Below are 18131 nucleotides of genomic sequence, written 5' to 3'. Positions count from 1 at the left end.
CGTTAAGGGAGGACGCGATGTCGTGGATGAAGAAATCGTTGAGTCATTGTTAGAAATGTTGGATAAACAAATCGTTTGGTCAAAGGTTTTCGTATGGCACGTGAAAGAATTAGTCAGAATCCAGATGATGAATTTAGATTGGTTCTAATATTTTCGTCTTCCGCATCTGGTCGACCTAACCATATTGGTCCATCGAATGAAGTTGCCGGGTTGATTGTCACTGACGAGTATGCTAAATGATGTAGGGATACGATAATTCATTCGAGAACCAATGGATTTGGAGAGAATTTTTGAAACAGATCCACGGTTTATGCAGCTCAGTATCCTATTCTTTTTCCTCATGGAGACATCGGATATTACCGTCAAATCCCTTTAAACAGACCAAATCAAAAAATCAGAAACAACGTCAAAATACCGAAGATGAAATCCGGATGAAAAGGGGAGAGAGAGAGTCATCACGATGAAAGAATATTACAATTATAAACTCATGATATGGCCTTCGGAAGGTATGTTCAAAATCAACTCCTAAATCTGAACACTTTTATATGAATTAATTATATTGTTCTAAATTTCTCCGTAATTGTCTTATGTATATTCAGGTTTGACTCCACATCTCGGAGGACGTTTATGGCAGCAATATGTTGTTGACGGCATTTACTGCGATTGAGCAATACATACTTGACTGGATCAGAGGTCACCAGACCATAATTCGTTCTGATATGTACCACAACATACGAGATGCACTAAACAAGGGTGACAGAAATCCTGAAAATGTCGGCAAGGCAACAATTTTACCAGCCTCCTTCACTGGTAGTAAAAGATACATGAACCAGTATTTCAAGGACGCAATGGCAATTGTCAAACACTTGGACACCCATCAGTGTTCCTTACGATGACCACTAACACAAAATGGCCTGAAATTCAGAGGATGTTAAAATTTCTACCTGGTGTTGATGTTGTTGACGCACCCGACGTCGTTGCAAGGGTATTTAAAATGAAAGTTGACAACTTCTTAATCAAATCAAAAAATAGAACTGCTTTGGACGTTGTATGGAGGTATGCTATTTTCAGGATTTCTTCCTCTAACAAATTGCTTATGATTTAAATTTAATATGACATTTAATTATTTTCATCAATTTCATATTACAGTAATGCACGTCATAGAGTTTCAAAAGCGTGGATTGCCACATGCTCACATGCTAATATGGTTGCATCCAAACGATCGTCCCAAAACAACTGAACAAATAGAGAAAATGGTTTATGCAGAAATTCCTGACCCAGTATTGATCCAGTTGTTTACGAAGCTGTCAATAATTACATGATCCACGGACCATGTGGCACTGACTGTGTCAATTCTCCGTGTATGGTTAAAGGTCGTTGTATTAAACATTTTACTAAAGGTAATTCTGAGATCTTTTACATTAATTTAATTTTCCAAAGACTGCTGGAAGAATGCAACATTTAATATTTCACCTTTTAGTAAAAACATTCCTTTTAGATTTATTTTAATTAAATTGAAAAATCGTTCTTTCCTTTTTAACAGATATAATTCTCACACATACTTTGATGACTGTGGCTTTCCCATCTATAAGAGGAGGAAAACTGGAATTGCTGTGAAGAAAAAGGGAATTGACCTGGATAATCGTTATGTTGTCCCCCACAATCGAGATCTTCTAATAAGATTTCAATGTCACACAAATTGGAGATTTGTAACAGCTCCAGATCATTGAAATATCTGTTCAAATATTGTTTAAAAGGACATGATACCGCCACCATGTGTCTGAGGAAAAAAACAACAACAAAAAAAGGTGCATAACCACAATCACTCCTGAGAAACGACCGCTTGATGAAGTCAAGCAATACTTAGATGGAAGATATGTTTGTGCATCTGAAGCATCATGGAGGATATTTGGTTTTGACATCCATTCCCGGTGGCCTTCCGTTGAACGATTGCCAGTACATCTACCTAATGACAAGCATGTGTCGTTTAAAGGCTCAGAAAATCTACAGGAAGTTTTCGACAATGCTGGAACAAAGAAAAGCAAATTAGAAGCATGGTTTGATGCAAATAAAACATATGCAGAGGCCCCAAATTTAACCTATTCAGAATTTCCAAGCAAGTTTACATGGCATCCACAACCTGGTATCCGGAAATAGAGGAAAAGAGGTGATGTCATCGGTAGGCTTGCTGAAGTACATTCATCTAGCGGTGAACTATTATATCTTCGCATGCTCCTGCTCAGGATTAAAGGTGCTGTATGTTTTGATGATTTGAAGACAGTCAACGACCATGTTTATAACTCCTTTCACGAAGCCTGTGCCGCGCTAGGTATTCTCCAGAACGACCAGCAATGACACGAAGCTATAGGTGAAAATGCGCATACATCCATGCCTCCACAATTACGTGCCATGTTTGTCAACATGTTAGTATACAGTCCAGTCTCTCATCCGCGTAGCCTTTGGGAAGCTCATTGGGTATGCATGTCGAATGATATTCTTCTTGTGAGGCGACATCTAACTGGGAATCCAAACCTTTGTCTATCAGATATTGAGATCCAGAATTACGCTCTTGCAGGTATGAGCTGTTAATAATGCTTTGTACACATTACATGTTCCATGTTTGGATTAATGTTATCAAGTTTTATTAATTTTATTGCAGAGATAGAGAAATTGTTGAATGATATTCGTAAAAGCCTTAGAAACTTCCCAGATATGCCATATCCTGGGGATGCTTTTTTTTCCAACTCTGAGAATAGACTAATTCTTGAGGAAACATCCTATGATATAGAAGAAATGAAGAGAATCCACACAATAAATCATAGTCTTCTCAATGATGAACAAAAGATAGTCTATGATTCCATTCTTGACAATATCATACAGAAAAAAGGTGGTGTTTTCTTTGTTTACGGAAGTGGAGGATGTTGAAAAACTTTCTTGTGGCAGACACTGTGTTGTCGATTACGATCAGAGAATAAGATTGTGCTTCCTGTTGCCTCATGTGGTATAGCTGTTGTATTGCTTCCTGGTGGAAGAACCGCACACTCCAACTTTCACATTCCACTCAAGCTTGGTAAAAATTGTTCTGCCGGTTTAAGACACGGGACAGATATTTCTGAGCTACTTCAGCGAACTGATTAAATAATTTGGGACGAGGCTCCTATGCAACATCATCATGCTTTTAAATGCGTTGATCGATCCTTGAGAGATATTATGTCTGCTATTGATAAAAGCAGAGCTAAAAAGCCATTTGGTGGTATAACCAATGTTTTTGGTGGAGATTTTAGGCAGATACTTCCTGTCATTCCAAAAGCGTCAAGGGCTGAAGTTGTCTGCTCTACCTTCAATAAATCCAAGCTTTGGGAATCCTGTGAAGTATTTTTATTGAAGCAAAACATGTGGCTTAATGCAGGAAATAGTGATTTGGAGAACAAAACCATTGCGGACTTTAGCAAGTGGCAGCTTGCTGTCGGCGATGGCAAAGAAACCAATATTTCTCCAAGTCCAGACACTGGTGAAATGTTAATAAAGATTCCTGATCAATATATCGTTCATACGTCCGGAAATCCAATCCATAAGCTTTTTGAAGTGACGTACCCAGATTTTATACAAAATATCTCTTCACATGAATACCTCAGATCAAGGGCCATACTCACACCTACCAATATGTGGTGGATGAGATTAATACAATGATACTTGAAAAAAATCCTGGCATGGTTTATACTTATCTGAGTCAGGATTCAATTGATGATGCAGGTGATGATGATAATGATTTCAGATCCGCTTTTCCAGTTGAGTATCTAAACTCTATCAATATGCCTTGCATTCCTAAGCATGAGTTAAAATTAAAGGTAGGAGTTGCCGTCATGCTTATGAGAAACTTAAACCAGATCATGGGATTATGCAATGGTACAAGAATGATTGTGAAATCCTGTAGGAAGAAAAGTATTGAATGTGAGATTTTGTGTGGCTCTCATGTTGGAACGAAACATCTAATACCTAGAATTGAGATGATTCCAAGTGACAGGAACTGGCCGTTTGAATTTAAACGCGTTCAGTTTCCGATTCAAATATGTTATGCCATGACGATTAACAAAAGTCAGGGACAATCACTTGATACGGTTGGGCTTTACCTTCCTAAAGCAGCTTTCTCGCATGGACACATCTATGTTGCTATATCCAGAGTGACCTGACCTGAAGGCCTCCATATTCTCATAGATAGTTGTGATGGTATTAGCACATATATCACAAATAATGTAGTTTTTGAGGATGTGTTTTACAATCTTCCAAGTGTAGACAATTGACATGATATATTAAGAACTTCCTGTAACATCTTTCTATATTTCTTTATGAACTCTGGATTTATTTTTTTTGATATATCAATGGTGTGAGTTCAACATCCAAAATGTTACACTTTTTTTTACTGCATCCTTCTATGAACTTAATATATACATTAAATCTCCAATTATTTTGTCTATTAAAAATATGTATAATCTGTTTGATTAGGAAGATTTTCTTAATTGTTTATATACTGTACATATTTTATTAGGAATTGGATTTCAGTTTTCCCTTTTTCTGTTGGCAAAAACCCAAATGATAAGGTTGGTTAGTTGTCATAATCACATCAAACACTTACCTTAAGAATTATCAGCAAATTAAACCGGGATATTACTCTAATTCTCAATTAAAGGAATAGATTTGCACTATCAATTTCGAGCTAAATTGTTGGCATCTCCCTAATGCCTTGCTGTTTAAATATATTTTCAACATTTTTACAGGAGTTTTGTCATTTGCAAAGCATCATCCTTTTTTCTCTCAAGAGTTCAACCATTTTGTAAGATCTTCAATTCTTTAAGCGATTTATACAGTTCTTAGAATATTAACATCTATAAATATCTTACCTGCTGATTTGTTATTAAATATTTTAATGAACTTTTTCCGTGCTATTCTGATAGTGATATTTTTCAATGGAATCATTTGATCGTCTATCCAATCTCGACAAGGCAAACACTAACTGGAAAATTAAGGCCAGGGTTACCAGGATGTGGGCTAACATGACTTTAGAGACTAACTCATTGAAAGGCTACAATCTTATTCTCCTTGATGATGATGTATGTTTTAAATTTATTCATCTTTGCATTATTTGCTGTCAATCCTTTTTTCCAGTATTATATATTTATGTCATTTAAATTATCTAAATGTAGGATAACCACGTTCATGCCTTTGCCTATCATTACATTTGGAATGGATTCAGCACGAAAATTGTGAAAGGCGGTGTCTATGTTTTTGACCAGTTTGCAGTTAAAGATCCTGTTGGAAACTTGAAGCCTGTTCAGTCAACCCTCTGCATCAGATTTACAGGCTCCACTACTGTGAGGACTGCTGATGATGATGGCATGATCCCTTCACAAAAGTTTGAGTTTTTAGACCTGGGAGATTTGTTCGCAGAAGCAAATAAATGTCTTCCTCAACAGCAGCCTGAATTTGCAATAGGTCTGGTAACGCGCTCTTTTAACTCGATATTATCGTAATTAACTCATATGGAACAATTCTCCTACAATTATAAGACAGCCTACTTTAATATTGTGTAAATAAATTTTATGTTAAACAGATATTATTGGAGTTGTGGAGGAGTATGAAGGTTTGAACAAGCTTCATACCCGATACCGAGATAGGGACATTGTGAAGTTTAGAATATGCGATTCAAAGTAATGTTCATATATATTTGATCAGTAGTGTAATTACGCATATACACCGCATATTGCTAATAGATTATTAACATATATGATATTTAAAACTTTTTTGTAGTAATGCCCACAAAGTTACTATTTGGGGTGATCTTGCTGTGTCTTTCAACAACGATATGGCTGGAAATCCCAAAAAACGATCATTGCTATTATAACAAGTACAAAAGTGACTACATTTATGAGTAAATACTTATGTAAACAAATCTATTACACAGTTATATTCTTGCTGATTAAACAATTAACTTTATTCCCATATACAGGTTTCGTTCAGATTGGTACATTACCATCTACTCATCTATATATAAAAATCTAGATGATGAATCTGTGAATGATATGAGGCAGAGGTAACAAGTAAATATAGAGTTAAAATTAACTTATCAATGTTTTGCTCTGTTTATTAATTTCTTCAATATGGTTAGGTTGCTTGAGGAAGGATATATAATGAAAAGAGACAAATTGTTCCAGGCCAAACAAATTGAAGTGGTTCCCACATTATTTGAAAAGTTGTCACTCAAAGACCTTAATGAGAATCTGACATACGATCATCTCAAGGTATTACATTTATATTATATTCAGAAATGGTATTTTTTATATTGTTGCTTTTGTTGTTAAATATTACATTTTCATCGTACCCCAGAAAAGAATTTGTTGCACCTTTAAGATCATTAAGGTTGATGAGGAAACAAATTGGTGGGTTTATAGCTGTAACAAATGTCTCCACGAGGTTGAGCGCATTGGAACAGTATTCAAATGTACCCAATGTCCTCGAAACATTCCCGTGTCTCCGAAGAGGTAACCTAACTATTTTACTTTATTGGAAATATTTGTAGGCTAGATACTGTTAATTAAAGCCTTTAAAAAATAGCTAACTATTTTCTCAAGGTTCCGTATCATGGTACTTGCCGAGGATGAGACATTTGCCTGTAATATTGTTTTGAATGATCGAGTTTCTAGAAGAGTTCTTGGAACAAGTGCTGCAAAGGTGGTTTCTGATTACGATAAGGTAAATAACTGTTGAAATAAAACAGCTCCAGCGTCACCATGTTATACCACATATGCATTCTTATTTTCTACAACGGTGTTCAGGATTCCTCCAAAGCCTTTCCAGAAGTGATTAAATCATTAGTCAAAAGACTAATTTCAGTTGAGCTTGGTCTGATAAAATCAAACGTTGTTGAGGATAACAACATCTTTTATGCTGATGATTTATATGAACCAATGATGAACACTCCAACTCCTTCTGAATCTCCAATTTTGTCCGAAGATTATTCCATCAACATGGGTTTTGAAGTGAGATTATAATGCGGTTATGTTACATTTGAGTTCTTTTTATTATTCCATGCTGAATACTAATATTTGCAGACTTTCTTATTAAAACGTCTTTGCATGTATAGTACTCTGAAGGTGATGACGGTAATGGTACTCCAGGCTCTGCTAAATCTGTTACCAAAAAAATTAAGAAGGTACTGACAATATGATAGCATCCTATGTTAGACATCCTATTTACTTATATACCAAAGTACTTTTCGCTGACTAGGAATTGTCCTTATTCATCACTCTAAAACTATGTCCACCTAATTTAATTAATGAATACGTCAATTTTGGTTGCAGGAAGGTTGATAGCATGCTTCAACTTTGAGTGCTTTCCAGAGCTTTCATCTTGCTTATGGCTGAATGATTTTTTACATTTTGTCCACATGACATTATTTGCAATTTTGACTGCTTAACAATGTTTTTACCCTGTTTTCATAACTGTGATCAACGTCATCACACATAAATAAAAGTTTGGTTTACAATATTTAAATATTACCTTGATCATCTACGTTTAATGAAGCATGGTTGAAGCACAACTTTTACTAAAAATTAGTGCTTATTTATCACGGACCCTGTCGTACACCATTTAATTTGACAATTAATGTCCTTTATGGACATAAGATTTTATAATGGAAAGAAATGTTTAATTTCAAATTGTATAGCGAAAATATCATTTTTTCAAGAGAAGACAATTTCTTAAATTTGACTCGAAACATTCATGATGAGCAGCCTTAAATTCAAAATAAAGTGTCAGACTATATGTTTTAAATTCCCCGCAATACTAAATATTGAAATTTACCAAATATAACTACTTTCCATCTCATCATACAAGTTTCCACGATATTTCCTGTTAATATCCTCAAAATATGCTCCGTAATTTTGACATAAATCAATACCTTAATTACGGCAATCCTGATTCACACATTGCTTTGTTTAGGATTATTATATAATATGCGTATTGTTTGTGATTTGCACAGTATACCACAACCTATAAAAATTATCCTAACTGCCTACAATCAAGATGACAATATCTTCCTTTAAAATTGGTGTTATTGAGTATCTTTCCCATATTCAAAATCGATCCTATTCTACTTAGACGGTACTATATATTCAGTAACTTTTATAGTTGTTCTACACTAAAATTGTTGAAGAACATACAGGTTTGTACACATATTTCTCTTCAATTTCAACAAAAAATACTATACATAATACATTAATCCAATAAATATTTATCATCTTTCAGCCAGGTATGGATGACCATCAACATTTGTCCGATTTGAATGCCACTCAAATTGCATGGATGTTGAAAGTTAGGGTGACAAGAATGTGGAGGTCCCTGAATGGTCATGGAGAGGTCTCGAGGCACAATCTTATTTTACTCGACTGTGAGGTGTGATTGCTTTTAATCTATTGCAAGTAATTGAGTTCACCACGTTTCTATTTTTTTTATTCATTATTCATGCATATACTCTCTTTATATTACAGAATACGCACATGGTTGCAGTTGTTTCACCTGCTATTTGGAATCAATTTGTCGGACTTTTGATTCCAGGAACCTTATACCGTATAAGGAACATAGGTATCATGCCTGCAACTGGTTTGTACAGGCCTGTGCGTAACACAAACTGCATACGGTTCCTACCCATCACTATTGTGGATGTAGTTCCAGTGGATACTCTAATGATTCCGCGGCACAAGTTTGAATTTACTCCCCTGCCTGCTATTTCCGACGCTCTTTTGAATTCAAATTATGATGAGATGCCTGTTTACTCCACATGTATTGAAATTTAAACGTCGACAACCAATGTGTCTAAAGTTATAAACGTTAGTAATTTACAATGTCAAAATAGATGTTATCGGTGTTGTCGAAGACTTGGAACCAAAGCGAACAATCCTGAGCAGATTTGGTTCAAGGGATATGATCCGCTTCAGACTAAGTGATGGAGAGTAAGATATTCCGTATTCTGGCCCTTATAATGCAGATTTGTACAATCATAACTGTTTAGATTACCACGTCTTTACTTTGATTTCAGGACATCGCACCGTATTTATTTTGTGGGTAATTTCCCACCAAATATAGATTCTTTATACCAGGATATAGGAACAGAAAGGAAAATTGTCATCCTTGCATCTGTCCGCATCAATGTTTACCAAGGTTAAATTCTTGCTTTCCTGCATGTACTAATTGTTTTTGAAAAAATCAACAGTCTGACTCTCAAATTCCATTTGAGACATTCCTAAAGTATTCTATTTTTTCTATTTGAAAAAGGTATAATTCGCATAGGTAATTTGCCCTCAACAAATATCTTCATTAATATTGACTATCCGGATGTCGTCACTTTGAGACAGAGGTATGCACATCAAATGAACTCACCTATAAATTAGTATATAATTTACTATTCATGCTCTAACTTTGCTTTCCTTTTGTCATGTAGGTTAGTGAATGTCGACAACTAATGCGTTACAGAGATATTGCAGCTGGAGCATTTTATTATATTTATTAGTTTATGATATTTAACTAAATAAAGTTTTTATCGATATTCGGAATAAGCGTGTAAATTGTTCTACCACAAATATTATAATTTGTTATTCAACGTGTATGTTTCTCATATTTTTGGATTTTTAAATTATCTATTTAAATCTTTTGGTTGAATTACGCCGCAGTTATCTTATGCAATATTTAATGTAATACTTCTCTGTTCGGACTAAGATATTATGATATTTAATACAAGCACGAAATATTTACCATATTCTAAATACTGTCACACTTTATCTAAGTAATCCAGTACTAAGATTACTATTTTTACTTTTCTGTAGGCGTAGAAATTGTACAAGTTATCTATATTAAAAATATACAATATTGATTGCAAATACATAATTACTAAGTCCTCAACCAACCTTAAAAATAATGTCATTGCAACAAGAGAGCTTTTCCATTGTTCAGCCAATAAGATCCATAATATAAATACATCATATTAAATTTGGAAAGTGTTTTAAAATCAGATCACATCCAATAATCTAAATAGCCACAAAACTAAATTTTAAGGATAACAAACCATAATATTTATACATCATGTACCAGACATAAATATATTGATCACATTGATCCAATATGAAATGTAGTGTAGATTAAACAAACTATTCGATAACTATATCGAATATTAAATCTTCTTGCTGAAAAGTAAAAACCAAGTTATCGTCTATTTGTAGCTCATTATCAGTCACAAATTGGTTCCATCCAGCAGAGAATCGAGGTAATCCAGTAGAAAATACTATCTTAACAATCCAGGTTAAAAGCCCCATCCTAAAAGTTACAATTTCGCCACTTATCCATGTCCTACCATTCGGTTGTACAGCTGCTGGGATATACTGAAAGATGATATGTCTTTGTTATATCAATTAACCACAAAATGAGTAAAATTTATACTGTATTTACAAAAAAAGTCTATGTAAATTGATCGAGTAATGGTACAATACCGCTCCGTGACATGTGTTGTTCACATTTGAAGCAGTCATTGTGGCGGTGAACTCCATTCCCAGGAGTTGATCATTTTCCTGATCACTTATATTATTGTCTGCAACATCATCAGTTACGTCTTCAACATCCATATCCAAGTTGTGTCTACTTGCTGAATTCCTTCTTCAGGAACTTCTGCAGCATGATCAGTGTCAACTGTAATATTCATATGAACAATTTCTTCTAATTCCTCAAATCCACCTGGAAGTTGTTCATGAATATCTACAGAGAAGTAGCAAAAGGTATTAATATTATTATCGTGGTCACCCGCGTTTCCATTATTACCGTTTGACTGCATAGCTTCATTAATCACCAGACAAATAAAATGGTATGTAGTATTTAAAGTAGTACCATTTCTTGAAGAACAGCTGACCATAATTTTTTTCATTTTTTGAACTATCAAAAATGATAGTTTCAAACTTCCCAGATCCTCTGTAGGTAAGCAACATGAAATCCTTCCTCTCGAACATTTTATCATTTACTAGCGCCAGTATATCAGAAATCTTCCCTGTGGATTCAGAGTACTGACAATTGTATATCTTTCCATTCTGCAAGATCAATTGTACTTTTGCAGGAATCAACTTTCCAAAAGAGTTGTGAAATTTTTCTGGTATGGCCTGCCACAAGCATAATAAGTATCGATAAATGATAAAATTACTATTAATAGAGAAAGATATACATATCATAGTGTGGGAAAGTGAGAATTGCTTAATTAAAAGCTTACTATTACTCCAGAGTCTATTGCACCGCCAATACCGAATATCATGAATTTGCAACCAATCCCAATTATTATATCTGTAAATTAATTGTTGGTATCCAAGTTCAGTCATAATGAATAATGAAATTTAAATTTATGTATCCTAAAACAAATATGTAAAAGCTTTGTAAAAATGTGCAATTACCTCTACAAGTTGAATGCGACTGGGAAACAACTCTTGCAGAATTATAATCCACTTCAATTGCATCAGGATTTAGTGCACATACCATAAATTGTCCGAGGCCCTCATGCATGAAAATCAGAATTATAGCCGAATACCGTCTAACTTCTTTCAGGAACCATGTAAGGTTAACAAAACTGTTTTCCTCCACTGAATACTTGACATGAATTTCACGACCACTTGGGAACCAAAGCCAGACATTTTTTGGTATCACACTTGCAAATGTTGTGGCCAACTTCTTTGGTAGTTTCTGTATAAATCAATTAAATTTTAAACAGCAAATAATTTGATCCATATTCGCAGCAACCTTAAAATTCCCCCCAAATTTAAGATATGAAATGTGTACAACATTAAATGAAAAACGTACCACTACATTTTGTGCATAGTTATCTGATTTAAGAATTACGATAAATCCTGGAAGCTTGGTTTGATTATTATCCACCTAATAATTACAGTAGCATAATACTTTTACATACATTTTTTAAAAGAACAAATAACTCTATTCTATTAAACACATGCGATATTATCACATACCATCTTATGTCTCTTCTTCAATCTCTGATTTTTTTTTGTAATTTTTCCATCCTTTCTTACTAGCAATGAATTACAAAATTCCTGCAATGGATCGATGTCATTGTCTTCTTCCATTAACATACTTTCTCCTCTTTCGCAACCAACAAATTCATGTTCCACCTCCATATCTATAAAATTGTAATATAGAAACATCAGTACAATAATTATAACTTTTACCCTCATCAGATTTTGCCACATTGATATGTATCAAACCTTCATCAGAATCTAAATAAATCTGTAGAAACCAATATCTTCCCATCATCTCTTTTCTTCTAATACGCATTTTTAAGTAATCAACCTCAAATCCATCTTCCTGAAAAATCCTAGCTGAAATGATATTGCTATCATCCATAGTAAATACAAGTGTATCTCTTTCGCGCAAATAAAATATCACTAGCACATATCCAAGGCAGTAAAAATATCCACTTGACGAGTTGTATGAAACGAAAGATTCATGCCCTCTAACCCGGATTTTCTCTATCGTCTGGAGCTTTTGACTATATTTGTACCGCACCAAACTTGGTACAATCTTGGAAAGAAACAATAAATAATGTTATTTTTACGAATTACACGTAAAAGCACAAACATGTACGGATGCACAAACATATAATTATATATGCTCTTCAATTTGATCACAACGGAAATTACTCACAAAAACTCCACATGCCAGAGTATCTTTAGACACAATTTTCAAGAATGATGTTTCCGCCAACAAGTTTCCTGCCCCCAAAAAAATATTTTATGAGTTTCTACAGATGTACAATTTCCTTAATTCATAAATAATTTATATGTAGAAATTAAAAAATTGAACTTATGATAGTACCTCTATCAAGATCTTTACCATAAACTTCATGTTTATAGATGCAAACATTCACGTTGTTCACATTATAAATATCATTATGCATTCTATACAAGACAATATAATCTCCAACTCCAAGTCCTGTGTCTGATACAAAATCAGCCCATCCTTTCCCAAATTTGCAATGTCCTCCAATCCTCTCTACCTCGAATTTCCATTCCTTAGTAGTAAACCTCAGACTGACCGAGTTCCCATTTTTCAAGTTTTTGTAGAAATTCTCCGTTCCTGGGTTCAGTGTTTAATATATATATAAATAATTGGACAATTATACACCTTATACCAACTGATATGAAAGTATGAATTTTAGCTGATATGAAAATAATTCCAAAATCTATCATACCAGATCTAGCGCATGTTCTTGCAAGTCTGTGCTATTTATGCAGATAAGGTAAGATTCACTTTTGTTCAGAATTGCATCATAAACTAAACGAGCAATAGATTTCTGAAACTCAATGTTTCCATATAGGACAACGAATTCATCCTGTTTCCATTCAGGTTTATTCTTCTTCCACTTATTTGGATGTATTGTCTGGTAGTTTATTTCAACCGCGGCTTCCTTATATATCTTCACATTAAAAACTCCGTCCCCATAATAATCAAAGAGAAAAAATCTATATATCTTAATGCCATAGTACTCCATGAAACGAGCAAGACCACATATTTTACCGACTTCTGAATCATATCGAGCATGCCATATATGTGTTTTACAGTATATCTTCAAGTGATCTGGAATTCTTCTACCACAAAAACCTTTAAAATTCGGTGGCACTCTCTGATGAAGTACCATTAAATCAAAATTTCAGAAGATTATAAAGAGATTAAAACTATATAAATGAACGTTATAAAATCTACACTTACAATTTGCCCGAAATCATAAACTTCCACATTTGCTGCCAGAAAGCTACATATACTATCTTCATTGTCTGAACAATTAGTATTATGTTAATGTACCTGAATAAAATAGTATAATGACTAAAGGTCAAATTCTTACCTAAATCTGCTACATTCTTCGTTGTAGAATCTGATGCTCTCTTCATCTGTAATTACATAATAAATTTATTCCAATAAATATAAATCTTGAAATTTACTTAAAACCAAGATGGATGAGATACAGAGCAGAAATTTCACAAGAACTCTACATGCATAAGATACAAAAATATTATATTACATGAATCAAAATAAAACATGTTCTTAAATTCTATGCATCATTAATAGATTAATTTAAGATATATATACATAAAACTCTATGAATCAAGCAATATAATTGTATACCAACAACTGATTCATAGCTCCATTCCATGTATATAGATATATATATATATATATAAACTGTATGTAAGGAATATAACTATAAAATCAAAATTGATTCATACCTCCATTATAGACAACGAGTTGATTGTACCGAGAATGCTATTGCCTTCTCTGTGAAAGAAAGTTAGACTTCTTGCTTAATGGAAGTTGAGAATCCCAAATTAACGGCAGTTTGCGTTATCTGGGTTTTTTTTAAGACAAGTATGTTGTATTTTTTTGGGATAATAAAATCTCAAAGTCAGCTTTATTTTTGGGCTTTTTTGTTTGTTTTGTTTTTCTTCTCTCTTTCTCCTTATATTAAAAGGCCCATTCTGTAAATTACATTAATATAGTATATTTCTATATAAGGATGATTTTGTATTTTTTTTATTTCAAAAACAATTCATGCAAAATATTGAACTATATATAGACTTTACTTTTTGTCTTTTCAAATTATCAATTAATTTATACTATAAGTTGGGTTTACTGCGCTAACTTTATTCACATTGTCTTCTCAAAACTTGAGAAAATAATATGTTACGACACAAGAAGTAGGATACTCTTTCCAGATTGGTTAAATCTTGAGAACTAAAAAATCATAATTAAATGTCAGTAATTGATGATTAAATATAATGTATATTTCGAATTTCATACATTAACGAAATCTAAAAAAATTCAGTAAACTTAAAAGATAAAAGTTTTCTAACTACCTAGGGTGGTACAAAGACAATGAGCTATATCTTGGTTGTAGCACTTTTTGTTATTGATTATATGTCTAGATACAATAAAACAGCATGATGGATGTAATTAATGCTCTACAAACTATAACGAGTCTTCCAATACAGTTTTAGCAATAGGTGTGGGGAGAACTGCTTTTGGAGATATTGTCATGATAAACATTGATTTTATCTTTTTTTTCACAAATATTTAAAATACAATTTTTAATAAAGTTAGATTAAATCAAAATATATGTTAAAAAAATTTAATTCCCAGAGAAGATACAAATAATTACTATCTTCAAGATAATTTTTTTTACAAATAAATTTATATTACTATGTCATGTAATTAGTTGACAGCTCAGAAAAATAAGTTAAGATTTTTTGCCCTGTGAAATTTAAATTTGGAAATTGAATTTTGATGACGCCAGATTTAATATTATTTTATTTTATTTTTGTTACGAAAATATTGATAAATATTAAAATTACGGGAATAAGTAATTTGTAGAATAAATATTGAAAGACAAATATTGTATGTAATTACTTTCTTCCATCTTTAGATTAATTTATTATATGATTATTTTTAGTTTATATTCTTCAATGATTTATACGATCTTTTATAAGCAAAATATGTTTTTGGGAATAATTACATAAAATCAATATATTTATATTTTATTACTCAGGATAAATAAATCTTATTGAACATAAAAGGAAGATGAAAGGATAACAATCTTTTGTCCAAAACAACTGCAGATCATCATTGTTTATTAAGTCCATACGCATTCCCTTTCTCTTAAACTCAAAAGTAACAGTTAACTACATTTTCCAGCAAAGCTTTCTCAAATGGCTGATCCAACTATTTTTAATGTTTCACTAGAGCTGATCATACTTATCTTTTCTCACCTCATTTTCAAGACAGAAAGCTTCAGTTTGTTCATGAAGCTTTTGTTGGTATGGGAGCGTATACAACCAAAGAAACATATCAAGTATGTCCTTGAAGCTCTTGACTGGGATAAGTTATATGACTTTCATCAGCATCAGATGGAAGTTACACGTGACCAGTTCTACGGATTCGTTTCTTATTGTGTTAGACACGATGTTCATCAGGAAAGCTGTTTTAACTCATCTCTCAGACTGTTGCAGAGGAATAATGTTGATTTTAATCTTGAGGTTTTATCAGTACTATCTTCTAAATATTTCCCACCCAGATTTGCTTACATTTTCTTTAAGGCATTATTTAGACCAGCTGAATTAGATAGTACTGCTGCTGAAATGTATATGATAGTCACCAATACTGACATGAGAGGAAGAGTGAAAGAGATTATTACTTTGCTCTCTGACATGCACGGTAACATTGCTGGAAATGATGTTATGCTACCAACAAACAAATTATGTCCAAATGCAAGGTGTGTTAAACCGTTCCAGCTGGAAGATGGACCTCCATTTGAGATAGACTTGTGGAATTCACTTTGCACTGGAGCTGTCCAAGGAAACTATCAGGAAGAAGGCCACTTATGGCCAGAGGGTTTGAAGATGGCTCATATTTGGAACTCAAAATGTCACAAATACACTCTTCAATTGATGCTTTTCAAGATTTTACTTTATGCTATGAATTATTAAATTTAAGTAATGTATTTGTGTAAACTTCAATTGTTCTTATGTAACTGGAATTTAAATCCATGATTCTACATGCACCATCTTCTATAACCTTATTTTGTTTACAAGATTCTTGATATGTTGTGCATTCATTCCTTATAGTTGGTTTTGGAGTTAATACATCTTTCACAAATTTGTCAAATAATGACAATGTTATCAATGCCTGCATTGTTTAAAATTATAGGTTACAAAGGTTGATTTGGTTCTTCCTGAAAGGTGTCTTAAAAGGGTACTTAATTGACAGCTATCCTCAAAACTAACTTTAGAAGGTGCTTTCAATAAAGAAGCTCTCTTAATTTAGGTTGTAAAAGGTGAAGAAATAAATTCAGATTTTTAGTCATTTTCAATGGAATTAGACCTATGCCATACCCTATGTCTAACACATTTTCAGATGAACCAAATATAAGAGTTTCATTTGGTTTTAATTTTTCCCAATAATGTTTTTCAGTCGCATGACTGTTTTAATTCGTTTCCGTGTCTTGCAGGTGAAACTCTTCGACTCATGAAGAGGTTTACTAACTAATTCTAAATAACTTGCCTCAATTGACATAGTGAAGCAGTATAGTGTTGGTAAGAAAGTTACTTCCGAGTACAAGGCGTGGTTAGAACTTATACCGATGGTGCACATGGTAAACTAACAATAATGTTGTGTTGTTGTAACATGTTGCATAGATTTTGAAACCAGAGATCTGAACTATGAGCCGCGACATCAGTTATAATGTAAGTTTTTTTTGAACATTGCCATTATTTTGCTTGAATTCATTACTTTGATAATTATATATAGTTGTTTCAATTTACATATTTTCTGATCACAATTTACAATCACATAAACAACTGCATGTTTGAAATTTTGATAAATAAAGTTTGTGCTAAACTAATTATTTACTTTGTATTGAAGAAAGTTATTTAATTCCTGAAAAAGAAATTCAATCATAATTACTAATTCATAAACTATTAAAATATGTTTTGTTTTATTTCTAATAAAACAGCTAATTGATAAACTTTTATTAGTACTAATAATAGATATTATTCTATTAAGCTTTTGATAGAAAAGTTTCAATGTAACTGTATATGTATCTGAATTTACCTTAGCTTTCATCATTTGTAGATTTCATCATATGTAGTTGAATTACCCATGAACAATGTATTTTAGAATTGTTTTTCTAATGGAATATTAAACGTTGAATTGATTAGATCATGTGTGAAGAAAATACTATTATTTCTATAATTTTTTCAACATAATAATTATCTTTAGGGCATATAATTATGATGACTATTGCGATCTAAATCCCACAACTTTTTGGAATAGACAAATCTCCTCAACTCTTCTATTCTTCTTTTTAGATAACTAAAACTCTTCAACTATTTGGAGCAGACACATCTATTGAATTCTTACAAAAAATCATTTAATAATATCTCATATAATCAAATTAAACCCATAAACAGTTAACTTTTGTTTTATACATTTAGGTAAAATTGAACATGTTGAGCGTGTATGGCAATTTCCTCCTAATGGTTGGGTGA

General features: G+C 32.8%; 1 protein-coding gene across 1 annotated transcript; it reads left to right on the top strand.

Moving 5' to 3' along the window:
• The first annotated feature begins 3210 nt into the window (after positions 1–3210).
• Positions 3211–4190, top strand: LOC141718312 (uncharacterized). Its single transcript, XM_074520696.1, has 2 exons — positions 3211–3546; positions 3636–4190. Exons 1-2 carry the CDS (start codon positions 3211–3213, stop codon positions 4188–4190), a joined length of 891 nt encoding a protein of 296 aa, XP_074376797.1.
• The last annotated feature ends 13941 nt before the right edge of the window (positions 4191–18131 follow it).

The sequence above is a fragment of the Apium graveolens genome, chromosome 4 (assembly GCF_009905375.1).
Source record: "Apium graveolens cultivar Ventura chromosome 4, ASM990537v1, whole genome shotgun sequence".
Lineage (NCBI taxonomy): Eukaryota > Viridiplantae > Streptophyta > Magnoliopsida > Apiales > Apiaceae > Apium > Apium graveolens.
The sequence above is the reverse complement of the archived record's forward strand: the minus strand, read 5'-3'. Positions and strand labels throughout refer to the sequence as shown.

What these genes read in the sequence shown, in the direction of transcription:
- LOC141718312 (XM_074520696.1), top strand. Translation starts at nt 3,211, where the DNA reads ATGTCTGCTATTGATAAAAGCAGAGCTAAAAAGCCATTTGGTGGTATA. An exon ending in AGATTCCTGATCAATATATC is followed by an intron (nt 3,547 to 3,635) that starts GTTCATACGTCC and finishes TGAATACCTCAG; the next exon opens with ATCAAGGGCCATACTCACAC.